This window comes from Phacochoerus africanus, chromosome 9 (genome assembly GCF_016906955.1).
Source record: "Phacochoerus africanus isolate WHEZ1 chromosome 9, ROS_Pafr_v1, whole genome shotgun sequence".
Classification (NCBI taxonomy): domain Eukaryota; kingdom Metazoa; phylum Chordata; class Mammalia; order Artiodactyla; family Suidae; genus Phacochoerus; species Phacochoerus africanus.
This window is the reverse complement of record NC_062552.1, coordinates 26,149,144-26,176,646: the sequence shown is the minus strand read 5'-3', so window position 1 is coordinate 26,176,646 and position 27,503 is coordinate 26,149,144. Positions and strand designations below refer to the sequence as shown.

General features: G+C 45.8%; 2 protein-coding genes across 7 annotated transcripts; both read left to right on the top strand.

The window, feature by feature from the left end:
- The first annotated feature begins 2,260 nt into the window (after positions 1 to 2,260).
- On the top strand, positions 2,261 to 17,196 carry LOC125135684 (HLA class II histocompatibility antigen, DO beta chain-like). Of its 6 annotated transcripts, none has more exons than XM_047796035.1 (7): positions 2,262 to 2,429; positions 2,794 to 3,271; positions 3,421 to 3,548; positions 5,492 to 5,773; positions 6,358 to 6,466; positions 9,711 to 9,919; positions 16,538 to 17,196. In XM_047796035.1, coding segments are annotated over exons 3-6 (567 nt in total). In that variant the 5' UTR covers positions 2,262 to 2,429; positions 2,794 to 3,271; positions 3,421 to 3,547; the 3' UTR covers positions 9,886 to 9,919; positions 16,538 to 17,196. The 6 variants fall into 6 exon arrangements, with proteins under 6 accessions (XP_047651993.1, XP_047651991.1, XP_047651990.1 ...); XM_047796034.1 differs by lacking the exon at positions 16,538 to 17,196 and adding an exon at positions 14,690 to 15,253; XM_047796033.1 differs by lacking the exon at positions 16,538 to 17,196 and adding an exon at positions 11,134 to 11,908.
- A 131-nt stretch (positions 17,197 to 17,327) lies between these two features.
- Positions 17,328 to 26,008, top strand: LOC125135681 (SLA class II histocompatibility antigen, DQ haplotype C beta chain). The gene is made up of 5 exons (XM_047796029.1): positions 17,328 to 17,951; positions 19,317 to 19,586; positions 23,548 to 23,829; positions 24,322 to 24,432; positions 25,639 to 26,008. Exons 1-5 carry the CDS (start codon positions 17,843 to 17,845, stop codon positions 25,650 to 25,652), a joined length of 786 nt encoding a protein of 261 aa, XP_047651985.1. The 5' UTR covers positions 17,328 to 17,842; the 3' UTR covers positions 25,653 to 26,008.
- Positions 26,009 to 27,503: the final 1,495 nt, after the last annotated feature.

The window sequence follows — 27,503 nt, the reverse complement described above, 5'->3', positions numbered from 1 at the left end:
GGAGGACTAGGGCCCTCCCCCATGCACATCTCAAATATTGCCAACCAAGGAACTCATTTCTTGGTTCCTGGATTGGGTGCTCTTAGTTTTGGAGAACCAATCAGTATTGTATATGAATAATATCATCGGCTGCTGGTCAGAGATTCGGTGTGAAGTTCCTCTTTCGAAACTCAGCTTTCCTTCACTAGGAGGATTTTTTTGATGTAGTGCTTAAAAGGTTTAATCCAGTTGTATTTGTAACATTTCAATGGGGGCCCTATTGTGGGCCAGCTCTGTGCTGGCCAGTGAGGGTCACTCAAGTTTTCAGGATTGTCACCTGGTGCTGTCACAGAGTTTAGTGGCACGTCCAGAAAAACACAGAGAAAGGGCCTTATAGGAGGTGACCTATCTGGGATGAAGGGTACCCCTAGAGACCCTAACTGAGTGACAGAGCCAATGTCCAAACCACATTATACAGGGGCTGGAAGATTGACAAGGAACGCCAATTAAGCCTTTGGGATGGCAACTCTGCTTTGGAATAACTATTTTTCGAGAAAAGATGATCTGTCTCTTACTCCCGGTTCCCATTTGGATTTCCTCATTTTATTGGGAAGACGTCCCCTCATTATGTTCCCCTCCTGCTTTATCCTAAGGAAAGATACAAGAAGATGTTGCTCATGAATATATTGTACAGTGTTCAATAAATAGAACCCTATGAAAAAACTATGAATTACATTCTTGGATGCAATCACAGAATTTAAACATATATTCCTACTTTTAGATTATTGTACCTTGTATTAATATAAATGCAGTTTCTTAGATTCAGAGTGGACTCTCTTAGTTCTGTTTTAATTCACACTCCACCCAGTTCTTTCTTTCTTTCTTTTTCTTGCTTTTTAGGGCTGCACCCATGGCATATGGAGGTTCCCAGGCTAGGGGTCAAATTGGAGCTGTAGCCACTGGACCTACACCACAGCCAGCCACAGTAACGCAGGATCTGAGCTGCCATTTGCAAACTACACCACAGCTCATGACAACACCAGATCCCGGACCCACTGAGCGAAGCTGGGGATCGATAAATCCGCATCCTCATGGATACTAATCGGATTTGTTTCTGCTGTGCCACAGTGGGAACACTTATACTTTTGTTTAATCCTCACATCATCTCAGTGATTGAAGTACCTGCAGGTGGAGAGAATAAAATGGTGACAATTAACAATTTTTGCAAGGATGCAAGACTGGTCAATGGTACTCTCCTGATTGAGCCAAGTTATATGTGACTCCAAACCCCACAAGTTTAGCTGTTACATCATAACAATTTGCATTCAGTTTCTGAAGAGAACTGTGTCCTTATGTTAAGACAATTTTTTTTTTCATTTTATTTCATGGAAATGTGATTGTCCATTTTAGGGAGTGACAGTACTTTCTATAAATTGAGGCAGCTTCGGGATAACAATTCTAGTTCCTCTAAAAGGTTCCCCTCATCAGCATTGCTAATCTCTGGAAATGACAAAATTTGCATTGACCTTATGGAATGACGCCATAGATTCTGTACAAGTCTCCTTATTGAAGAGAACAGGGGCCTCCAAATTCCTAAATCCAATCTATTGCTCTCATTCATTATTTCAGATTTTTCAACATAATGTAGTGCAAGTTTGAATATTTCAGAGTGGAGACAAAGATAGTATCTCATTTATTTTGGAAAAACATATTTATATTCATATGAAAGTTCACCATTTCTTGGAGAGGTTGAGGAGAAAGTCACGTTTGTTCCTGCAGTGGAGAAGAATCTGTGTCTTCAGGATGCCAGATGTTTGCCATTGAGCTGTCCCAGAACACCTGGAACTCTCAGAGATGTGTCCATTAATATTGTACGTAGGAAGAGTCTTAGTTTTCTTTCTCTTTGACCTCGACCTTGTGTTAGTCGTGCTGTATCTACCTCTTTATCCAGTACAAATACTAGCTAGGTTATTTTTCACAAATTCCACTTTGGCTTGGAGGAAGAAGCAGTTCTCCAAATAGGTCCAGAGCTTGAGGTGGTAAGAATTTGAGGTAAGAAAATCCAGCGGTTCTCCAGTTACAAAGCATCCCAATCCTGGAAACAGCTTTACTTTAGTTGGTGACGATTGTTTAAATTGAAATACTTTCCCGTTACAGAATAACCTTTGCTGAGGCTGGGAGACTGAACCCCGTGCCTGGCAAGTGGAGCAGGACTTGGGCGTCTGTTCCTGGGTCTGCGGTGTCGCGCGCCCCCTGCTGGCCGCCGGGCACAGAACAAGGCACGCGCTGGGGAAGAGAAAGTGAAAGTGGAGCCAGGACGCCGTCGCTTGCAAAGCATCGCCCGCAGACCGAGTGGAGACAAAGTTGAGTCAGCGCGAGGGGGCTTCCGAGCTCAGCCCTCCGCACTTAAAGGAAAGACCCCCGGAGCTGCAGCCCAGAAGCCGCCGCTGGTGAGTGGTGCGGGTGGAAGCCTGGAGCGCTAACAGGACGCAGCCCACCCTCCACCCACTCTGCAACCCTACTTCCTTTCCTTCTGGACCCGGGGAAGCAAAGCCAGGGAGCAGGGGTGGGGGACTGGTGGGTAGCGTCCACGGGAATTTTTTTTTTTTAAGATGAGGCTGCAGGTGGTCAGGCTTCCCAGCGCCTTCGGTCAGGCCGAATGCCTTGGGTCCTAGGAGGGAGCACAGGGTACTCAGGGTAGGGTTGGGTAAATCGAGTGAGAAGCCCATGGGCGCGTTGGGAGGAGTGGGAATGGGGAGGGTAGCGCCGAGGACTGGGACTCCACCCCTGGCACTTCTCCCCTTCTCCCCACAGACCTCGCCATGCGGCTCCCTGACCTGAGACCCTGGGCCGCCCTACTGCTGGCGGACTCGGCCTTACTCTGGCTGCTGCAGGGACCTCTGGCGGCTGTGCTTCCCCGAGGGCTTCCAAGCCTGTGGCTGGAGGGCACCTTGCGACTTGGAGGGCTTTGGTGGCTGCTGAGGCTGGGAGGGCTGCTGGGATTTGTGGGGACACTGCCCCCCCCCGCGTCTGGTGATCCCTCTGTTTTCCTGAGGGTTCTGGTCTCAGGAACCTTGAGTGTGCCCCCAGCAGAGTGGCTTCAGTCCCTTGGTGCTGCTGCTGCTGGGGTCCGGGGCTGCAGAGCTCAGCTGGGCAGTGTGGGCTGTGCAGACTGTGCAGTTTGCTGGCTTAGGAGCAAGATGTCTGCTTTTATAAGGAGGCCCTCAAATGATGCTGGCACCTGTGGTGGCCAGGAGACCTGGAACGGACCCTCTGCCTGCTCTTAAGGAGGGTGAGGAAGCTGGGGGAAGGGCGCGCGCACGGAGGGGCGGGGGGAAGGCAGGGGTTCTGGTTCTACAGCTGCTCCTGGGGTCCCTGCCACTTAGTGGCAGGGAGGGCAGGAATGAAAGATTCTCAGGCCCCCTTTTCTTCTCCCTCTAGATGCTGCACTTGGCAATGAAGGTGCTGTTGCTGAGCTGTGGGCTGCAGCAGGTCCTGGCTGGGACATCACCCAGGGTGGGCTGCTGTCCTTTCTGCTCTACCAGGAGAACCTGGGCTCCTACAAGCAAGTGAGTCAGGAGCTGTGCAGGCTCTTTTTCCCACCCCCCTGTTTTCCCCTCTGGCTTCTGGGCCTTGGGTTTTATTTGTTCCTCTTTAAAATACAAAAAACAAAACCAAACAAAAGCAAAATAACTCTAATTTGTTTGCTATGGAGAATTTCAAACAGATGCAGAAAACCCCACTCCATGTAATGAACCCCCATGTACCCATCCGCTTTAACAGTTATCACCTGAAGGCCAGTCTTGTTTCATCTGTTTCCCCATCACTCCTCCCATATTCTTTTGAAGCAAATCCAAGATATGCTTTCATCTGTAAATATTTCTGCGTGTATCTCTAAACATAAAAAAAAGTTATACAGATATAACCACAAAGCCACGATCACACCAGAAAAGTTAACAGTAGCGTCATCAGTCAGTGGTCAAATTTCCGCGTGTCTCTTAGAGGTAGGAGAAGTGTATACACTAAGTCGATCTCTTTCTCTCTCTCATCTGTGGGGGCACCATCCACCAGTGCTCAGAATCCGTCACATTACTGGGGGCTGCAAAACAGTGACCCTCGCCATTCCCTCCTTCATTAGCGGGGGTTCATCTCTCAAGGGAGACGTCTCCTCATCTACTGTGTGGTTCCCAGGGGTGCAGTTTGATGAAGAAAGGCAGAATGAGCATTCAGCTCCTTGCCTATAATTACCAGCTTCCAAAAATAATTAGTCCCTGCATCTTGGGCTTTATTTGATAATTTTCGTGGACATTTGTTAAACATCGTTATGTTGGAGAGCTGCGTGGGAGGCACTCTGGGGGCTACAAAGATGAGGTGGGCACAGCGCCTGCCTTTAAGGAGTCCCCTGTCTCATCAGGCAGAGCTGTGCAGGGGTCACAGGGACCAGTCCCTGGACAGGTTTGGGGTGGGAGGAACACTGTGTGGGAGGAGTGTGGATGTCTCCTTCCTTTATGCTGCAAATTGGAGTAATGGGGGATTGGGGCTGATGTTAAATTCCATCTGCATTTATTTTTTTGTCTTTTTAGGGCTGCACCCGTGGCATATGGAGGTTTCCAGGCTAGGGGTCCAATTGGAGCTGTAGCCACTGGCCTACGCCAGAGCCATAGCAACGCATGGCTGAGGTGGTGTGGGGCAGGGAGTGCGTGAGGAGGTGAGAGGTTGAAAGTAGAACTTTTGATCTATGATCCAGCAATTTGACGTCTGATATTTTCCCAACGAACACAGAAACATTACCTATAGACTCAACCCTGTATTTATCGCAGCATTATTTACAGTAGCAAAGATATGGATGCAACCTATCTGTTCTATCTGTTCTATCTGTCAATAGAACAGATAAAGAAGATACCACAGTGGAATGTTACTCAGCCATGAAAAAGAATGAAATTCTTCCATTTACTACAACATGGATGGACTCAGTGGGTATTATGCTAAGTGAAATAAGTCAGAGGAAGACGAATACTCTATGATTTCACTTGTTGGTGGAATTTAAGAAACAAATGAACAGAACAAAACAGAAATTGACCCAAGATACAGAGGACAAAGAGGTAGTTGTCAGAAAAGTGGCGGGTGGGGGCCAAAAACATAGCCCGGCAGTTTCCGGCTCCGATAATGAGTTAGGAGCAGGGGAGCATCTGTGTGTATGTTCTGTCCCCAGTTGATCACGCATTCTCTTCATGGGTCAGGTCCCTGTGGTCTTGGTCCCAGACCCCCAGTTCTCAAGGACTTAAGGACCAGCATGTTCTCAAATACTGGGGGACAATTGTGGGATGTCTGAAAAAGCCTAAAGCCTCCTTGGGGGGAGGCGCTCCCACATCCAGTGTCTGAGTCTTCCCCAAATTTCCAGTGTCTGCTCGGGTCATCTGGGAAAGAGATTAGGGGCAGAGAGCGTCCCTAAAGAAAGACCCGAGCTGGCTTTGTTTCCTTCACGGTGTCTCATTTTTCTCTCCCCTCCTAGTGCAACCGGAGGTGACAGTGCATCCGGAGAGGACCCCATCCCTGCAGCTCCGCAACCTGCTGCTTTGCTCTGTGACAGGATTCTACCCAGGTGCCATCGAGATCAGGTGGTTCCGGAACGGGCAGGAGCAGAGAGAGGGGGTCCTGGCCCCTGGCCTCGTCAGGAATGGAGACTGGACCTTTCAGACAGTGGTGATGCTGGAAATGACTCCTGAGCTTGGGGACGTCTACACCTGCCTTGTTGATCATCCCAGCCTGCTGAGCCCCGTTTCTGTGGAGTGGAGTGAGAATCAGCTTCTTGTACTTTCGGGGTCCATCTGACTCAAGACGGGTCCTGAGCTACCTCCATGCTCATCCTGGTCAGAACACTAGTTCGTCCGTCCTTCCCTGATCTGAGGGAACCATAGAAATTGGGGTCGTGGGAGGAAACATGCAGAGATCTGTCTTTGTATCTTCCAGACACTAAGGAGGTCTAATCGTCTTGTCCCTTACTTCCAACTTTGGGAACTAGTGTTCCCTACACTTTGGTCTTGGTGTTTAAGGGGGATTCTTTTTTTTGGGGGGGGGGGGTCATGCCTGCTGCCTGGGGAAGTTCCTGGGCTAGGGATCAAACCCGTGCCACAGCAGTGACTCAAGCCACAGGAGTGACAAAGCTGGATCCTTAACCCCCTGCACTACCAGGGAACTCCTCATGGAACATTCTTAAGGGCCATCAGAATCAAAAACGGAAACTCCATGGGCACAAACCTTGGCTTCGAGGATGTATTACTTCCCTAGATAACATTGGATTTGTGTCCTGCACAGGATCTGGGGTTTTAAGAACTTACATCAAAGCCTTTTGTTAACTTTAAGACCTGTTACTCATAGGAGCTCACTCTGAACATTCTTGGAGAAAGGTGCTGAGTGGAGTTGCAGCCTTCCTGGTGGGGCTCATCTTTTTGGTGGGGATTGTCCTTCATGTCAAGGGTCCGGAAAGGTAATGAGCTCTGAGGGGTCCCTGCCCCCTGCACCCCAGCTTCTCCCATTTCCTACTTTTCCTGATGTCTACGATGCGAGCCAGGGAGGGCTGACTCTACTGCTTCAGGACCCCTGGGATGGTCTTTTCTGAGGCTGAAAACATTTCAGGGGTAATCGGGGGTGGGGTTCTGGAACTGCAGGCACCAGCTACACCAGTGAAGCAGAAGGGAACTGTGACACCACGCCCTGGACTGTGTACAAGAAAGTGCAGACTAGAAAGTGAAGACCCAGAAATTGAATGGAAAGAAAACAAAAAGCCATGAAATGAGAGTTAACTAAAGTCAGAAAAGAGAGTAATAATTAAAAAAAGACAAAATCAGGAAGTTCCCCGGTGGCCTAGAGGTTAAGGATTCCGCATTGTCACTGCTGTGGCTCAGGTTTGAACATTGGCCTGGGAACTTCTGCACGCCATGGACCCGGCCAAAAAAAACCCCAAACCAAAATAATGTTAGAACTGAAGACTAGATTACACATGGGTAGTATATTTAAATAAAAAGATAAAAGAAGGCATTGCAAAAAGGCATAAAGAGAATCAAGAGAATGACAATCTAATAAACTAGGTAAACAGGTATCAGTGCTTATAATGGTTTCCTACTGCAAAACAGATGACTGCCACGGCAGGTTAAAATAATACACATTTGTTTTTTTCATAGTTTTTGTGGGTCAGAGGTCCAGTCATAACCTAAAAACTGGGTCCTCGGAGTTCTTGCTATGGCACAGAGGGTTAAGAATCTGACTCCAGTGGCTCGCGTTGCTGCAAAGGTTAGGGTTTGATCCCTGGCCCATGGCAGTGGGTTAAAGAATCCGGTGTTGCTGCAGCTGGGGCTCAGATTTAATCCCTGCCCGGGGAATTTCCATATGCTCCAGGTACGGCTGTAACCCCCGCCCCAAACTAGTCTCTTCTTCAGGGTCTCAGGCTGCAACTGAGGCATTGTTCAGACTGTTGCGTTCCTTACTGGGGGCTCTACTGTCCAAATTCATGCAGGTTGTTGGCAGAATTCACCTGCTCTAGATGGGAGCTCTGAGGTCCCTGATTTCCTGCTCAGCTCCTAGAGGTCACCTGCAGTTTCCTGCCCCATCGCACTCTCCCAGGCTTAGAGCCAGCCAAGGAGAGTCTCTCCAGCATGCTAAAATGAAGTTTTTTGTAAGAAACGTAATCAGGAGTGACATCCCATCACCTCTGACCTATAATATCTTATTCACAGACCTCCCGTCACCTTTGACCTATAATATCCTATTCACAGACATCCTGTCACCTTTGCCATATTATCCTGGTTAGAAGCAAGTCACAGGTCCCATTAACTTTCAAAGGAAGAGATTATCCGAGGACTTGATTCATTGGATGTCACTTTAGAATGTGTCTGCTCTCCGGCCCTTGATGAGCCTTGTCCCTTCCACGTGAACAAATCATCGTCCCATTCCAAGTTTCCTTAAAGTCTCATTCCAGTATAGCATCGGATGAAAGTCCAGAATCTCATCATCTGAATCAGGTGCTGGTGAGGAGGAGGCTACTGGTGGTACAACTTTGTGGAGCTGTGAAACTAAGAGGCAGGAGATCTGTCTCCAGTACAGCCAACTTAAAGTTGTCAGGCAGGCGTTGGGTAACTGCTATAAATATTTCTGTCCAAAAAGGAGTTGCTGGTCCATGGCAATTCTGAATTCCAGTTGAGAAAACTCCAGCCAGAGTCCTTGGTTAAATTTCAGAGACTAGGGACAACCCAGGTCTGAAGTGGGAAAGGCCAGTGTTTGTTCCTAAAAGGTGGCAACTGGCCAGCTGTTATTTCTCTGACTAGTCTTCAGGGTACCTTGGCTCTCTCTCTGGATTCTTGGCCCTGCCCTATTGGTCAACTTTTTTTTTTTTTTTTTTGAGGTCATAGGAGGTAGCCCTTGCTTACAGTGAGTAGTTTCATCAGCCTGCTTCCTGCCAGTGGAATATGGGGAGTCTGATAGCCTCCTTTCACGTTGTGCTTCCTCCTTTAAATCCAGGCAGCAGTATGTCTTTTTTTTTGTTTTATTATTTAAAAAAATTATTAAAGTTGATTTACAATGTTCTGTTGATTTCTGCTGCACAGCAAAGTGACCCAGCTCTACATCCATATACATTTTTTTTTTTCACATTACCCTCCATCATGTTCCATCGCAAGCGGTCAGATAAAGTTCCCAGTGCTATACAGCAGAATCGCATTGCTTTTTAAAAATTTTAAAACATTTTTATTAAAAATTTTTTATTATAGTTGATTTACAATGTTCCATCAAGTTCTGTGAGAAGTTTCTTAAAACCTTTGGATATCTTCTGTGGGTTTTTTGTGATGCGTTCCATCAGACCGAAGCCACATCTAAAAGGACACATCTGTCCTTTTAGCGACAATCACTTCTCTGAGTTGGCCCTGCCGGGATGACTGAGAGGATTGGTGAGCCGCACGTTTCATCTCTTGAGAAGGCTCTTTGCATGACTGAATTCTCTAACTACTTGGTATATAAAAGGATATATAAGTATATATATATATATATGACAGGAAACAGACAGGAAACGGATTTACCTAAAATATCATGAGCCAGAAAACACTGGTAAATACTGGGTGCTGCAGGAAAGGCAGTGTAAGAGAGGTTTTGGGTGAGGAGATGAAAGGGAGGCAAGAGACAAATCTGAGCAGAAGCCAGGAGGAGTGGATAATGGGGAAAGGGGTTGTAACAAAGGTGTTATTTTAAAACTTGCCCTTGGATAAGCAATGAGACCGTCCTGTATATAGCACAGAGAACTGCATCTAGTCTCTTGGGATAGACCGTAGTGGAAGATAATAGGAGAAAAAGAATGTGTATATATATATATATATATATATATATATATATATGGCTGGGTCACTATGCTGTACATACAGCAGAAATTGACGGAACACTATAATCAGCTATACTCTAATTAAAAAATAAATGAAAAAAACCTTGCCCTATGTGGCATGATTCAATTTTCTCACTGCCACATCCTTGGAGACCTAAATTACATTAAACATTTTAGAATTGTATTTGGTTTTTCTTTTGATATAAAACTGCTAACGTACACTGATTCACTGGAAGTTCAAGGTCCCTCTTTCCGTCCTAGGACATTGGCAACCACAAGCGTATTGATTGGGCCATGTATACCAGCAGATGGAGACATTGCACTTTAGAAATTCAAGGCAACCTGAGCTTTCCCTTCTCCCTTTCAGATGTGGAGTGTGGCATTTCTTCCTAGAGGATGGGAATCCAGCTTGGCCAGCTCTCATTGCCCTGACTAGTCCTTTCACATTTCCAGAATATGTCAAAATCAGAGATGTGGTTTTGGATGTTTGGGAAGCAAAGAAGCATAAAATGGAGCAGAAGGTAAAGCCAGCTTTTGCCTGAAGATGGAGTTCAGTCTTTTTACATGTTGTAGCAGGTAAGAGATTGCTCCTATAAAATCGTGTGCTTTAAAAGAAAATCATCACCGCCATCACTCAAGTGCAAGCCACTATCCTTTTTCACATTGAGTTTCCATTATTCTCTGCTGTTGTCCAATGCGTTCTTGATACTTCAGTAAGAGTGGTATTTTACTTTATAATATACGTTTGAAAATTATCACTGGGGGTGTGGGATGGAAATCCTATAAAATTGGATTGTGATTGTCATTGTACAACTATAAATATAATAAATTCATTGAGTAATAAAAAATTATCAGAAGGAGGAGTTCCCATTGTAGCTCAGCAGGTTTAAAGACCGGACGTTGTCTCTGTGAGAATGTGGGTTCGATCCCTGACCTTGCTCAGTGGGTTAAGGATCTGGCATAGCCTGCAGATTTGGCTTGGATCTGGTGTTGGTGTGTCTGTGGCATAGGCCCCAGTTGCAGCTCTGATTTGACCCCTGGCTCTGGAACTTCCGTATGCTGTAGGTGCAGCCTTAAAAAGAAAAAAAAATTATCAGAAGGATACATGCATGTAGTTCAAAATAAACAGTAGCGATATATTTAATAAAATAGGAGCCCTTCATGCCTTCTCTTTATGCCAATGGAACATACACACAAAGAAAATATCCATATATTCCTGTTTTATTGAATGATTTTAATATGAATGGACTCGGAATTATGTCAAATGATTGTTTTAGAGGAGCAGTAATCTAAGGATCAATGAATTTGTAAGAATTAGAATCATACAAAGTTTGGGCACTGACCAAAATGAAGTTAAATTTGAAATCAATGTATAAACACATAATCAGATATCTGTAAACTAAAACACACTTCTTTTGAATAAAACATGGGTCCAGGAGTTCCCATTGTGGCTGAGTGGTTAACAAACCCAACTAGTATCCATGGGGACGTGGGTTCAACCCCTGGTCTTGCTCAGTGGTTTGGGGATCCTGCGTTTGCCGTGAGCTGTGATGTAGGCTGGCAGCTGTAACTCTAGTTTGACCCTTAGCCTGGAAACCTCCATATGCCATGGGTGCGGCCCTAAAAGGACAAAAGACCAAAAAAAAAAAAAAAGTCCATTGACTCTTTTTTATTATATGACTTCACAGAAGTTTTGTAATTCCTCATGATTCTACAGATTTCTCGATATGTTTATTTTATGCTGTATTTCCCCCTAATTGCAGCTCTGTGCTTCTTGTTGGCCTTCTTAGGGATTTGTCTGCTAGAGACAAGTGATGCTGCCTCACATCTACTCCTCATTGGCTGGAGAGAAAACCATTATATCCTTAAAAATAGCTCTACAAAATCTCTTTGCCGTCATTGTCTTTATTTGAGTGTTAGAGTTGAGCATCAGAGTTTTGGGGAAGGGAAGTAGCTGTAGGAAGCCACTTAGTACGTAAGCGTACCTTCCATCTTCCAGGGCACCCTGCTCTTGCCTCGACACAATTGCTCTAATATCAAAGGGAGGTGGTAGGATCAGCAGTGGGAGGAGGGGACAGAGTCACAATTAGATCATGAATCTTAAACCAGTGGTGGCTCAGCACTAACAGGTATTCAAGAAATAATTAACTATAAATGTTAGCAGCTTTTCCCAAGAGGCAAAAATGTGTTTGCCTCTTGGGAAATCCAGGGGATAGGTCTTGTGTGAAGGGGTCAAATAAATATCAGAGTCAAATAAACATCATTTGTAACCCAGCTGTGGCCCTGGTCCTGGCTCTAATCAATGAAAATGATTGGTGACTCCAGATCCGTTGGTGAGTAGCTGATCCTCACAGCTTCTGGGTCAACCAAAAGGTTCCAGGGTGTATTAGTGGATGAGAAGGAAATAGGGCTGAGGGTTTGGGAAATGTACCCAAATGCCTCCCAATTGTCTGAGAGCGAAGCCATTTTTTAAGGTATCTAAGAGAGAGGTACAACTCTAGTATAAAATGATTGCAGGGGAGTTCCCGTCGTGGCGCAGTGGTTGGCGAATCTGACTAGGAACCATGAGGTTGCGGGTTCGGTCCCTGCCCTTGCTCAGTGGGTTGACGATCTGGTGTTGCTGTGAGCTGTGGTGTAGGTTGCAGACGCGGCTCGGATCCCGCGTTGCTGTGGCTCTGGCGTAGGCCGGTGGCTACAGCTCCAATTGGACCCCTAGCCTGGGGACCTCCATATGCCGTGAGAGCGGCCCAAAGAAATAGCAAAAAAAGACCAAAAAAAAAAAAAGATTGCGGGTCCAATCCTTATTTCTTTCCTTTATCCCATCCAATATTAAAAAGGATAGTTGGCACAGGGAACTATATCTGATCACCTGTGATAGAACATGATAGAAGAGATGATATGAGAAAAAGAATGTACACATATGTATGACTGGGTCACTTTGCTGTGCAGCAGAAATTGACAGAACATTGTAAATCAACTAGAATAAAAAATTAAAAACTATTTAGTTTCTTTGTCCTATGTTTTTGGACTATTGTTCTTGTTCAAATCCATGGGTTACCTTTTCAGTCAGGCCAATGAGGAGGTGAAGGCAGATTTTCAAGTAGCCCTCCAGCCACAATAATGTGTTGCTGTTATATTAGTCTATTTTTATTACTGAGCCTTTTACACGCCATGTAGCTTTTTAGGCACGTTCTGAATACCGGCTCACAGAGTCCTCACAGCAATCCTTTGAGGAAGTACTGTGAGGATGAGCATCCACAGTTACGGATGAGGAAACTGGCACAGAGGAGTTTAAGAGCTTGTGTGATGGTACAACCCTGGAAAATTGTAAGACCCCAATTCAATACGGGCAGAAGATAACTGCTGCCAGAGGGACCTGCTTAACTACTATGCGACACTGCCTTTCATAGCCGGGGACCCACTTCTGTTATTCAGATGAGATGGTTGAATATGGTCTGCCCAGAACTTCTTTCATGTTACCTCATATCAAAGACCAGTACTGTCTTGGAAGCTGGAAATTGGCAGTCTTTTTTTTTTTTTGCCTTTTAGGGCCAAACTCAAGGCTTATGGAAGTTCCCCAGCTAGGTGTTGAATTGAATCGGAGCTAGAGCTGCCGGCCTACACCACAGCCACAGCAACGTGGGATACAAGCCTCACCCATGACCTACACCCCCAGCTCACGCGGCAACTCCGGATCTCCAACAGAGGCCAGGGGTTGAACCCTCACCCTCACGGCTACTAGTCAGATTCATTTCTGCTGTGCCACAGTGGGAACGCCTGAAATGTGTACTCTTGTTGCTGACTCAGCTCTTTTCCATCAGGTCCCTTGAGGGGCAAATTCTGGGTGGACATTTCTATGTTCTCAGTACTTGTAATCCCTGGTATCTATTAAGTAGGTGCCTAATAAATTAAAATAAATTCTTTATAGACAAACACACACACATATAGGCATGAATGTGTGATTGTATTCCATACAGAACCTGCACAGATCAGAAGCCTGAAACTATCTTTATCTTATGTGGGAATTGACACCCTTTGTGGTCAGGAAAGCTGGTCTTCTCACACCAAGGTCAAGTGTGGCTGTAGGAGGCGGAGCCTGCAGGTGCAGCAGCGTGTGGAGGGTACTTCTGACGCCCCCCTTCTCCCGAGGAAGAGAGTGTCCTATCCCAGTCGGCGTTCCCATCTTACCCGCTGGACACCCTCAGACTTTTAATGGCTTCGAGGTTTAGACCACACGTGCAAGTGTGAGATATTTCTCTTCTCAATTTTTTTTTTTTGTGGTGTATGATAGGAAGTCATTATTTTAATTCTTGGAGATGAATTTGTTTACAGTATTAAATTACACATGAGGGAAATGAGAAGGGTTGACGACAAAGGTCGTGTGAAAAGATTGAGAGGTGTGTTTAACAGTTCAAATTAGATTGAAAGCTGTTAATGGGTGGCCTTGAAGGTCGGAGACACCTCAAGCCTGGTGGAGAGAAACAAGGGGACAGAAGAGACAGAGGGGCTACTTCAAGAGTTCCAAATATTATTCTGACTAATAGTTCAATACAAATTTTATTTTACTGCTGGGTTTATAAAGCCGGTCACAGATCTGTCAGACCACGTTAGAAGCAGGAAGAGGAGAAAACAAGATCCCTTTTATTGTAGTCTAGATCCTTGGGTGACATTTTATTCCTTCCACCTTCACAGGTATAAATGTAGATATAGATATAAATAGAAAAATGGTCAGAGGCTTGAGATCATAGTAAACAGGCCAATTTGTCGCTAAGCTTTGTTTTTAATTAATTTTTTCCTATCCGTTTTATTGTGTTATGATTGACATACAGCATTGGCGAAGTTTAAGATATAAAGCATGAGGAGTTCCCTTGTGGTGCAGCGGGTTAAGGATCCAGTGTTGTCACTGAAATGAATCAGGTCCCTAATGTGGTGCAGATTGAATCTCTGGCCCAGGAACTTCCACTGCCTCGGGTGCAGCCAAAAAAAAAAAAAAGATATACAGCAGAATGATTTAACTTGCATACATCATTAAATGATTATTACAAGTTTAGTGAACATCTGTCATCTCAGATAGATACAAAATTAAGGAAATAGAAAAAAATATTTTTTCCTTGTGATGAGAACTCTTAGGATTTAATTACTTAACAACTTTTCTATATAACATACAACCGTGTTAATTATATTTATCATGTCGCACATCATCTCTTTAGTACTTATTTCTTATAACTGGGAGTTTGTACCTGTGGTTTGCCTCCTACCTGCTGATGGTCATAGATTTATAAATAGATTCTTAATTAAACTATCTTCAAAGTAACCAATTTAAGCATGCCTTCTTTTTCTTGCAAGGAACCTGACTGATATACATTTAAATCCAGAGAATTTTGTGCAAAGAGAAAGGACTTGCTTTATATATGTCATGGAAAATTCACATACCTGCTTACTTCAGTGTTCAGATAGAGAACACGTGTGAGTAGCTTCACAAAGATTTAAAAAAATTTCGGGATAGTGATTTGAAAAAATGTTATCCAAGGAAATAATATTCCGGGGGGAAGTATTCTAATTATATTACTAATCCTATTAAGGAGGTCACGGAACCTTTCAGGATGTACCATGTTTTTGTTTCCTGAATTGAATGCACAACAGGGTCCTGGATCGCCTTTCTGGTGACAAGATGACTATTATGTTCACAGTTAGCCCCACTGAACAAGCACAGATTCCAGGGGATGCTGATCCGGGAAGAAGATTTCCCCCCAAATTTCCACAAGGAAGTAACCCCTTTCCACAACTTTCATCTCCCTGCTGTACAGAACAGAGAATGAACCGTGAGAGTCTCCCTGCAGGAAACCTGACCCGTATCAATGACTTCCTTTTAAAATTTTATTTTATTTTATTTTATTTTATTTTATTTTATTTTATTTATTTTATTTTATTTTATTTTTTTGCTTTATTTTAGGGCTGCACCCATAGCATGTGGAAGTTCCCAGGCTAGGGGATCCAATTGGAGCTACAGCTGCTGGCCTGCACCACAGCCACAGCAACGTGGGATCCAAGCCGCGTCTGCTGCTTACACCATAGCTCATGGCAAGGCCAGATCCTTAAGCCACTGAGCGAGGCCTGGGATTGAACCCACATCCTCATGGTTCCTAGTTGGGTTCGTTAACCACTGAGCCATGAAGGGAACTCCGACTGTTCCTTTTTATTAAAAACATTTTAAAAAATTTTATTTCTAAGGCTGCACCTGAAGCATATGGAGTTCCCAGGCCAGATGACCTGAGCCCCAGCTGCTGCAAATGTGTGGGACCAGGGGATCAACCTGTGTCCCAGCACCGCAGAGACCCCGTGATCCCATTGTGCAACAGCAGGAATCCAATGACTCTTTCTTGATCCCACTGTTTAGCTGCATGGAACACACACTTTCTTTATTCTAAGTGTCCTGCCTTCGCAGAGGCCCAGTGGGGTGATTGGAGTAAGTCCTTGGAATCAGAGTGTTTGTCTGTATTGCCTTCCTCTCAGGCCAGGCCAGCAGTGAGTGCCCTGAGTAATACAGCAGGGATGTGGGCAGTGCAGAGAACTCTAGAAAATGTAGAGAATGCTGCCTGGCTCAGGAGGAAGCAGTGAGCAGAAGCCCACACTGGAGCTTTGCAGTTGAGGTTTTAGCCAATCAGAAGAAGGATTTTAAGCTGACGCTCTGGTTGCTGGTTGAACAGTCCGTGAAGAGGCCTGCGTGACTCGGGGGATCCCCAGGTCTGACGCAGCCTCCACTGCACAGCCTCAGAACAGAACAGAGGGAATCTTCCCCTTAGGACAGGAGGGAGGAGATGGGCCAAAAGCCTCTGTTTACTCCAGGGGACCCTGAGGTGGAGTCTGAGGGAACCGAAGCCCCTTCAAAAGCTTTCTCTGACTGTTCTTTGTTGCGCCCCCCATCCTATTACTGGTCTGAGTTTGATGGTCCTCCTTTAATGTCTCTATCCCACCATGGAAGCCCTCCTTACTCTGGAGTTACCCGGATCCTGTGAACATCACTGTTAGTGGAAGCCCCGTGACAATTTGCCCGTCTCACGTGCTCTAGGACTATGGACCTAATTCAGAGTATTGAAATAACTCATTGTCTTCATGTGCCACTAAGAGAAACTTCTCATCATGGTCTCTTCCCTATTTCTTTTTACCTGGTGAACTCCTTCTGGTCTGTTTTAGATCCTGTCCTCTGTTTTAAAAGAAGAACCTAAAATTCAGGAAGAGAGGGAAGGAAGGAGAGAACACAGGAAAAGAACCTTTTTGTCTTGTTTATTAAGGTCTGCCAGGCACTGTCTAATTGCTCTATAACCATTTAATACTGCCCCTAGTCATAGGCAAGAGGAGTCTGATAAATAATACATTTATTAAAAGAAAAAAAAAACACGTGGATACCTCTGCCATTGGGGATTTGATGTTTAGGGCTGTCACAGTACATTCTGTAACTATAAGCATCTGCTCTCTCATTAACACTATTCAAGCCCCAGGAAACACTTCTCCACAGCGTTTGCTGTCTGTACTCAAAACTAAAGATGGCTGTGTCTGAATGCGGTTAATGTTTGTGGATTGTGCCTCTGCTGACACCAGATGGCTCAGGGAAGATCTGAATTGCTGAAGAGATCTAAAGAGAAAAATCAACTTGAACTTTCCGGATATTTTCATTCAAAGAGCATGAATACAATAGATCCTTGTGTTAATGACAGATCACTTGCCAGAAGGACCAGCTGTCAAATTTTATTTGCCTGTTTTCTTGCTCCACTTTTTAACCTGATATTGCCAATAGCTACACATGGCAGCTGAGGAGCATTTCACGGTATTAAACAAGTCATGTTACCCTTAAGTTTGTGTGTGTGGAGCCCTAGATATAAAATGTGTGAAATGTGAGTCACATTTTACAAAGAGAAATCTGAGGCAAAAAGGTACATTGTTTTGTTGACGCTCATAAAGCACAGCAGAGGGAGAACTGCAGTTCTAAACCCTGTCAAGACTCGCTCTCCCCACCACAACTTAAGGCTCCTCAGAGTATCTAAGATAATAGACTTGAACATCTCTGACAATAATTTCCTCTCCCTGAAATATGATCCCCACTATTTTTCCCCTGCCCTCAATCCCAAGAACAATAAATTTTAAAGAAAGATTGCAGAGATGTCCACTCTTGAAAGGTGTTTTTGTTCTTTAAACTCCTAAGATGCTGAGTTTTCAGATCTTTCATAACTGAGAGAAAATCTTCACCTCAAATGATCATCCAGTGTAGGGTGATGAAAGCACAGTGCCAGGCATTAAATTGAGAACCTTCATAAAAAATGTCTACCCAGAGACAGATGAGGTCATTGAGTTCCTCAGTGCTGATTGGTACCTTTCCTAGGGACTCTCCAATCCTGCCCTACATGGGCACTTCCACAGGTTTTTATTCTCTGAAGGGGGGATACGAGAACCACTGAGTGGGAGCTGTGTTGACTACCATTACTCCTTCATTTGTCCTCAATTATGTCTGGGATGGTGGCTCTGCGGCTCCCCAGAGGCCTTTGGACAGCGGCCGTGACGGTGATGCTGGTGGTGCTGGGTGCTCCGGTGGCTGAGGGCAGAGACTCTCCACGTAAGTGCAGCCACCATTCAGGGGACCAAGCTCTGAGGGGCCCTTGGGCTGGGGCGTGATGTCGAATATTGTCTTTATCACACATTTTCTCTCTTGGAAATGTGACCTATGTTGCAATCTCATTTCCACCTTCAAAGGACAAGGGGAGGACAGGCTTAAGGCTTAAGCCTGGGGATGTTTGGGGGGTAGGGGGAGGATAAGACAAAGCGTGTGTCTACTTCGAGTGCTGGGACAGAGTAGGCGAGTTTGTGTTTGTCTGTTTTTTTTAAGACGCAAATTTCTTCAAAGAAGACACAGCAGGATTTGTCATTTCAGGGTTCCCCAAGATCTTGTCGGGGCTCAATACTGTGGGGTTCTGGGACTGGGGAAATGTAGGGCAGCAGTGGTCTCTGTAGTCTCAGAATTTGAGGAAAAGGACTCACATTCCTGACTCTGAGTGGAGGGTTCACAGAAGCAAACTCTTGGTACCTGAGTGAAGCTCACTCTGTGACCCCTGACAGAGTCTGAACCTCCAGTTTCACTGATTTATGGTCAAATAGAGACTTGAGTGGGATTCAGAGACTTGAGTTGAAGATGGACTGACTTTAGGAGAAAAGAGAACGGAAGACGGGAAATGTATTGAGAAACCATTCATTTCAGACACAGGATTATCTTTATATAAATGATAAATTCTCTCTCAATTTTCCCAGCACCCGTATGTGGAGGTATAATGACTTTCCTTTTACACAATTATAGTCATGATATGGATACTCAGAGCAACGCGTTCAAGCTGGTAACGGTCTTGGTTTAACTGGAATCCAGTTCACCTACTTTTGAAAGTCTGTGTTCTTTCCATGAATAAACTGTTCTTTTTAGGACTGGGACCTGGGGTGGGGGTGGCAGAAACTCAGAGAAAACCTGGGCGCGGGGAAGAGAGTCACTTTGCTAGGGACCCAGCGAATACGGGTGTCCAGACGAGGACCGGCTTAATTCTACGCCTCTTTTGTGATTCCCTGGGACACTAGTGTTCATGTGGGGACTTGTCTGTGAGGGTCCCAGGAGTTTGAGGGGAAATGAAGTTTCGCGTGAGAACCTCAAGTACACAGACGCCATAGCATCAACCCTCCTTCCTCGACCGGGAACCCTCCTGCCTCAGGGACAGGCCTCCTCACAAGAGGGCCATTCTGGAAGCCCTCAGAGAGGAGCCGCCTGGAGGATCCGGGGCTGGAGCGCGAGGCGCGGGGCCGGGCACGGCCGGGCACCCGGCTTGGGCGGCGGGTTTCAGGTGGATGGGCCCAGCTGGCGGCGGCGGACGTCTCCCCGCCCGGCCGAGCGGTGGCGGCGTCTGGCGGGCAGAGGCCTGACTGACGCGGTATCTCCCCGCAGAGGATTTCGTGGTCCAGTTTAAGTTCCAGTGCTACTTCTTCAACGGAACGCAGCGGGTGCGGCTCCTGACCAGATACATCTACAACCAGGAGGAGCACGTGCGCTTCGACAGCGACGTTGGGGAGTATCGGGCGGTGACCCCGCTGGGGCGGCCGGAGGCCGACTACTGGAACGGCCAGAAGGACGTCCTGGAGCGGACGCGGGCCGAGCTGGACACGGTGTGCAAACACAACTACCAGATAGAGGAAGGCACGACCCTGCAGCGGCGAGGTGAGTGCCTGCCCGCCGCCCGCGGAGACTCCGCGCGGAGAGAGGGGGGCGGGTCCCCAGGCCCGGGGAGGGGACGGCGAGGCCCGGCGCCCCGCGGAGGGCACAGCAGGCGACAGACTTTGGCCCCCCGGGAACATTCCCTGAAGAGACGGCCGGGCCTGCCCCCTGTGCCCCATCTCTCGTGGGCCAGCCCTGTGAGCGTCTTCCCACGAATTCTGCGCGTCCTCGGCCCGCGCCTTCAACATCTGCCTCCTGAAGGCTGACAGCCAGGCGGGGGGGGGGGAGCCAGGGCTGCTCTGCGTCTGTGCCTGTGAGAGAACGCAGTCTTGAAAGAATATATTTACACTTCCTGGTCTCAAATTATTATTCATCTTCATTCTGATTTCCTAAATGTACGTCACTATATCATTAGTCTTGGACCTCTTTCAGCCCAGGGACTGCCTTAATTATCCCTGTATGACACATGGGCAGCTAGTATGAACTCCATAAACTCTTATTAAATTAATGAATAAATGTATTTGTTTGCCCAACCACATTGGCTCAAGAGAGAACACAAGGGTAAACACAGTCTTGAAAACTGACTTTGCTATTTTGCTTAATGCTTTAGAGCAAACTCTTATTGACTTGGGTCTTAATAATTTAGAATTTGTGAATGCAAAGTCTGAGAAAAAAGTGTTTGCTAAAAATAAAAATGACACTTGAATGGTGTTGTAAGGCAGAGTTTAAATTTCTTAGAAAAGCTCAACAAATAGCAGAATAGAAAGAGCTGAAGTTTTGGGGGTAAATAAATGGACATCAGTAAATTACTGAAAGAAAATTATTTATTTCATACCAATTTTGGCATGTATAAAGGGGTGATGGCTAGTCACTAAGGTAGGTGTGAAATGAAGTGGCATAATATAGATGCCATAATATAAACAGGTTTCTTTTGACCTAGAACCTGCCTATCCTCCTTGTCCCTGCACCCTTCCCCAGCATCACCTTCTAGTTCAGGGGTATGCATTTTGAGAGTTAATTATAAGTTATAGTAATAGTTAAATTATATTTTAACTAGGACCTTTTTCTAGACAATAAACTTACCAAACACCATCTGTATTATGCCACTTCATTTCAGAACTACCTGAGTGATTAGCCGTCGCCCCTTTATACATGCTAATATTGGTATGAAATAAACAGTTTAAATAGTTACACACAATTATTCACTTTCTTGAAGCCTCCCCTGAATCCACAGCAGTCATCATGTTCTTTACTACATGTGTATAGAGTCTAGTGGAGGCAAGGCCTTGTTAAAGCCAACTATGACCAGAAGAAGCAAACGAGTCTGTTCCTGCCTATTTCAAAGTTGGTGGGATGAAATGATACATTCGAGGGATTGAAAACTCACACATTAATCCCTGGTCTGATGCCATGGTGGTTTATACATTTTCGCATAACTTTTAGCTTACTTTACGTTCTCTTGCCCTCTTCTTCTTTTCCTTTTTATGGCCGCACCTGTGGTATATGGAAGTTCCCGGGCCAGGGGTGGAATCGTAGCCACAGCTGAGGCCTATGTCACAGCCACCCCGGCGCCTGGTCCAAGCTGTATCTGAGACCTTTCTTGTAGCTTGTGGCAGTGCTGGATCTTTAACCTACTGAGCAAGGCAGGGATTGAACCTGCATCCTCAGAGACAACGTTGGGGTTGGAACTACAATAGGAACTCCTTCTTCATCCTAGTGTCACCAAGTACTTACGTTTTTGCTATTTCAGTCTTTTTCATAAAAATTATTCTAGCAGTTTTCTTTTGAATTTGTGCCCTTTGTTTTTTTATTCCCAATCTATTTAAGATGAACAGATTTTGTAAGTCCACCTAGCTGACTGTGATTTCAGTCACATTCCTGATTAGGAGTTAAAGTCCCTATTGAAAACATGATTCCTTCCAGATGATGGCTCATGACCGCTGTGTAATTGGGATGCTGAGACTGCCTGCTGGCCTCAGCAAGTCCCAGTTATCAGTTTACATAACATTCTCATTAACTCAGGCCAACTTCTGCAAGAATCTCAGAATATTTTCTATAGAGAGCATATGTGATAATGTTTGATTTCAGAACAAGGCAGTTATTCCTAACATCTAGGGGATGGAGTAGGGTAGGCAGCCAATAGTTAAGCTCATTTGAATGTTAACAGAAAATTAGAGGAAAAAAGAAAATGAAAGGATATAATTTTTTTTTTTTTTTTTTGCTTTTTAGGGCTGCTCCTGAGACATATGGAGGTTCCCAGGCTAGGGGTCTAATCGGAGCTGTAGCTGCCGGCCCACACCAGAGCCACAGCAATGCAGGATCCTAGTTGCATCTGTGATCTACACCACAGCTCACTGCGACGCCGGATCCTTAACCCACTGAGCGAGGCCAGGGATCGAACTCGCAACCTCATGGTTCCTAGTCGGATTCGTTTCCTCTGGGCCATGATGGGAACTCCAAGAATATGTTTTATCAAATGAATAAAACATATATGAAATATTTACCATGGTTTCACACTAAGGGTATGAGGGAGATGCAGTAAAGTGGCTAAAGAGGTAAAAGATGAGATATGTAAAATGGATTGGGAGGTGAGCGATATTTGGTCCTGAGTAGCAATCTGGGAAGATAAGGGCATTGAGGTGTGGGGATAAGCATGATGTTTTATCAGATTTACGTGTTTGCAAGTTTCACTTTCTTTTACTTTAAAAATTACAAACTTTTGAAATGACTTTTTTTTTTTTTTTGGTTTGGTCTCTGTTACTAGATTGCAAGTTCTGTAAAGCAGGGGCCATGGTCTGTGTTTATCTTTGGATTCCCAGTGCCTGTCAATTTATATTTGTTGAATAGATGAATAAGCGAATCAACAAATGAATAAAATTTAGGTGGCATTTATGATGTGGCAATGGAAGTTTCTGTATTTAATAACATAATTGTTTTTCCGGGAGTTCACCACAGATAACATTCTGAGCTCAGATTAGGCTAAAAGCTGAGAGAGATGCTTTGTTGACTGGCAATATGGAAGAAGTGCTCTTGCTCTTAAATTCCACATTACAGGGTCCAGGATTGTACATACAGCCTGTTTGAGACACATTACTTTGTAGGAAGGATGTGACGGTCACTGTGGTCCTACTTTGCTGGACATAGAAATGCCTATATTTTCTTTTTCTTTTTTTGTCTTTTTGCCTTTTTCTGGGGCCACTCCCGCGGCATATGGAGATTCCTAGGCTAGGGGTCTAATTGGAGCCGTAGCCACCGGCCTACACCAGAGCCACAGCAACGCAGGATCTGAGCCACGTCTGCAACCTATACCACAGCTCATGGCAATGCTGGATCCTTCACCCACTGAGCAAGGCCAGGGATTGAACCCGCAACCTCATGGTTCCTAGTTGGATTTGTTAACCACTGTGCCATGACAGGAACTCCAGAAATGCCTATATTTTCTTAATTCTCAGTCCATGTTGCTATTCCTGGGTCCATGGCTAGTCCTAATCATCTCATGGCCAACACTTAGGAGTCAGAATAGCTGGATTTTCTCTACTGTGAGGGGCACTGACTAACAGGAAATGGTGCCACTGTCCTAGCATGAGTCATTAGAGCTGACCCTGAAGGTCACGTTCAATAGTTGTGGGTGAAAACAAGCCTGGGTTTTTTATTTTTTAAAAACTTACCAACAGTGGCCTGTACAATATAGCAATGTATAATTTTAAAGTGCTTTATCCTATCAATTAATATCAACAGAATAATTCCCATAGAATGGTTACAATTATCTCTTGAGATGCTGAAAAGTAAACTGACTAGTGTTTTTATTCAGACTAATTAAGTGGTCAAGTGTGGATCCTAATCCAAGACTTGGAGTCCAGGGATCTTTCCACCTGGATACAAAGAAAGGGTTCTTCCCCGGGGAAAGACTTGCTGTGTGTTTGCACATCTCACTGTGTCTTTTCCTGTCTGTTACTCCCCTCAGTGGAACCTACAGTGACCATCTCCCCATCCAAGACAGAGGCTCTAAACCACCACAACCTGCTGGTCTGTGCGGTGACAGATTTCTATCCAAGCCAGGTCAAAGTCCAGTGGTTCCGGAATGGCCAGGAGGAGACAGCTGGTGTTGTGTCCACTCCTCTTATTAGGAATGGAGACTGGACCTACCAGATGCTCGTGATGCTGGAGATGAATCTCCAGCGAGGAGATGTCTACACCTGCCGCGTGGAGCACTCCAGCCTCCAGAGCCCCATCTCGGTGGAGTGGCGTAAGGGGCAGTTGGTTTTCTTTCCCTGTGGGCCCCGCAGAACAGAGGGCAGGCAGAGCTTCCTGGGTCCATCCCATCTCATTCTTTGTCCCCGACATCACTACTGAGCTGGACATCACTGGGCACATGAGTGCTCTTGCCTCATAGCAAGGGCATCAGGAGAATCTTCATCTCCTTGTCTTTCCAGATACAGAGCGATCACTACATACCATGACCCCAGAGCCCAGCTCTAGTAGCTCTGCAGGATTGACTAGTGACTGGGGCCTTAAGGTCTCAGATTATGAAAGGAGCAGGGATCCACTTTCCTTCCCACTTACCCTCCCACTCTGTCCAGGGAGCTATTGGCTGGTCCCTCTCCTAGGGGTGGTCAGAATGGATAATGGGGTTCCCCTGGCACCTCCACCCCCTGTACCTCAGACTGGACTTCAGGCCTCCCAAAGGGGCACTGTGGGGTGTGGTGACAAACTCTGACACTTGGGCTCTGCTCCGCAGGGGCACAGTCTGAATCTGCCCAGAGCAAGATGCTGAGCGGTGTCGGGGGCTTTGTGCTGGGGCTTATCTTCCTCGGGCTGGGCCTTTTCATCCGTCACAGGAGTCAGAAAGGTAAGGAGCTCTGGGGAAATGGGGAGACGGGCTGTGGTTGGGACCGTCTGCAGGGAGGCCTTGTCTGTAGATGAGCTCTTTCCTCCTGACCGTGAAAGGAAGGAGACTGGGCTGGTGGTGAGAAGAAACGAAACAATCTAGGGTGACACTGGAGTCTGATTTCACTGATTGAAAGGTAGCCCCACCGCAGAGGTGACAGGTGGAATTTATTCTAGGGCTTTTTTCTAGTGACAGCTCTATTCACTTGGGAGGATTTTATTTTAGGTCACTTAAGGCCTTGTGGGTAGGGAGGGAATATATTTCCAGTTAAGTTGCTTATCTCATTTCCCTTTGGGGTGAGTGAGACACTGTGCCATGAGACATTTTGTGGGACCTCCTGGGCAGGTAATGTTTCTGCTCTGATTCACCAGGGGTTGTGGGGACAGGGAAAGGCGGGGGGAAGGGGTGAGGTGAGTGTACCTGGGCACAATGGTCTCGTTCACAGCCTATTTACTGCTGTGGGATCCAGAGATAGGGGAGAAGTTTGCTCAGTTTCTATAGGAAGCTCCTGAGGTTGTTCCCTAGAACCAGGACATAACTTTGGTGGCACCTTTCTCTGAAACTTGGAGCCAGAGCTATGGCTTGGGTATTAGACACCAGGACGATGCCTCATGTTAGTAGCTACTGCCTATGGGCATTTATAAGTGATTGCAAGAGGCTATGAGTGGTGGAAAGAAAGTGGGTTATTAAATTTACTAAAAGGATTGAGGAGTTTCTATTGGGGCACAGCAGAAATGAATCTGATTATCCATGAGGATGCAGGTTTGATCCCTGGCCTTTCTCAGTGGGTTAAGAATCCAGCGTTGCTGTGGCTGTGGTGTAGGCCGGCAGCTGCTGCTTCGATTTGACCCCTAGCCTGGGAACTTCCATATGCCATGGATGTGGCCCTCAAAAGCAAAAAATACAATAAAATAAATAAAATTTTTAAGAAAGGTTTGAAGTCATCATATCATCCAGAAGGATAATAGCTGCTCCCTGCCTCTCACACATGTACGTCAGTCTGCAGTGCTGTGTCCTCGTTAGCTGATTCACCTTTACACAGATGTTAGAGGCGGCGATGATGGCATGTCCTGGACCTCAGCTCTCTCTGTCTGATGCTCAGGGACCCCAGAGGAGAGGATGTGCCCCTCAGGGAGCTGTGTGCTGACCACTCTCTCTCTTCTACAGGGCTCATGCGCTGAATCCTGAAGATACTTTGGGGTTGGTTTTTGCTCTTTTTAAATGCCTGTCTGTTCTTGCCTGGAATTCCCATCCCCACTGCCAGCTTGTCCTCTCTGAGGTCAGATCCTACAGTGACTGATGCAGTCACCAGGGTGCTTCCTGTGATCCCCACCTCAAGGCTCTGGCTGTGAAGCTTCTTCCTGAACTGACCCCAGCGCCTCTGCCTGAGTGCAGCCAGCTGTGTCTACTCAGACCACAAGGGATTTTCCTGTTCCTATTTCCCCTCAACAGACTGTGCAAGAGAAGCACATTGAAACCATTTACCTGGCTATAGAGTGCTTTTTTTAAAATCATAATTAAACATGATTATGAGTTATCTGTGCACCGACCCTCCTTAAATGAGCAGAGGTAAGAAACAGTGGCAGAATGAAGAAACATATTCTGGGGACCAGAAAGAGGGATTGTTTCTGAAGAAGATTAGAAGCATCATGGTGTGCTGCGTAAAGGTCAACAGAGGAGAAAGAAAATCAATTTTTCTCTATTTGCGTCTTTATCACTCTTTATCGCCATCTCTTTATCTTGCTGTGTTTCTCTTTTCATCTCTATTTTCTATATCTTTCTTTCTCATCACCTCACAGCTTATCTGTGTGTGTGTCTGTATTAATTTGTCTCTGTTGTATATTTCCAGAGCGTATACTACAGTTTTAATCATTTTAGGGAAGATGCTGACCAGCCCAGTCTGGGTAACATGCACACCTCTCAGAAACATCATCCTGTACGTGGGATGCAGACGGTTGGCATTGGGCCACCCCCCTTATAAGGAACAGGGACTGGATTTCCCAGATCTTTGTGCTGCTGGAAATGACTTTCCAGCATGGAGATGTCTGCATCTGTCACATGGAGCATCCCAGCCTCCAGTGCCACCTGAGTGTGGAGTGGATAAGGGGCAGTTTGTTCTTCTGAACCCCACAAGACAAATGGCAGAGTTCCCTTTGTCTCTAGGGTCCCTCATTGGCTCCAGCCAGAGCTGACTCACACCCATCCCAGCCATTGCCTCCTGCACAGTCACCTGATGGCGCTGCTGAGCTGGGATTCTCTTGTCTGTGAACATAATGACCTGTTGATTTGTGATGACACTGTCTTCCCAGGCATTAGAAGAGTCACTCTACTGAAAGTGGTCTTCATCTCACACTCTTGGATTTGTCATTAACACGAGTGGCTTAGAGCTTTTCTCTGAGGTTATGAAACTGCTGTGCCTCTAGGAGCAGGCATCCTCTCTTCCCTGATCCCTCATCTACACACTGGACCTGAGGAGCCAATGGCGGGTCCTTCACTCTCCTGGATGAGGTTAGATTGGAGAACTAGGCTTTCTTTTGGAGAAAGAGCTTGTATCCCAGGGTGTACTGCAGGTCATCAGCCAGGGACACTGTGGAGTGTGGGAGTCTCCAGATTCTGCTTCTCAAGGTCATAGTCTGTGTCTGCTCAGAGCAAGATGCCAAGTGGGGTCAGAGGTTTTGTGTTGACTCTGTCATCTTCCTTAGGGTGGACATTGCCATTCACAATAGGAGTAAAGAGAGAGTGACACCATGGAGAAATCAAGAGGACTTGTGCTGGGTGTCCAGGGAGCCCTCAGGTCTCTATAGGTAGCTCTTTTCTTTTGACCCTGCAAAGACAAGAGGCAGGACTGGAGATGGAGCCAGACTCAGAGTTCAGGCAGACATTGAGATCTGACTTTTCTAGTTGACTTAAGACCTAATATAGGGATGAAAGTTCAAGTGTATTCTAATGACATTCTTATGGTTCAATGTTGTTACACTGGCTCCATGCTGGAAGCTTCCTTCTTAATGAGAAAGAGTCTTTTTTCTTTCCTT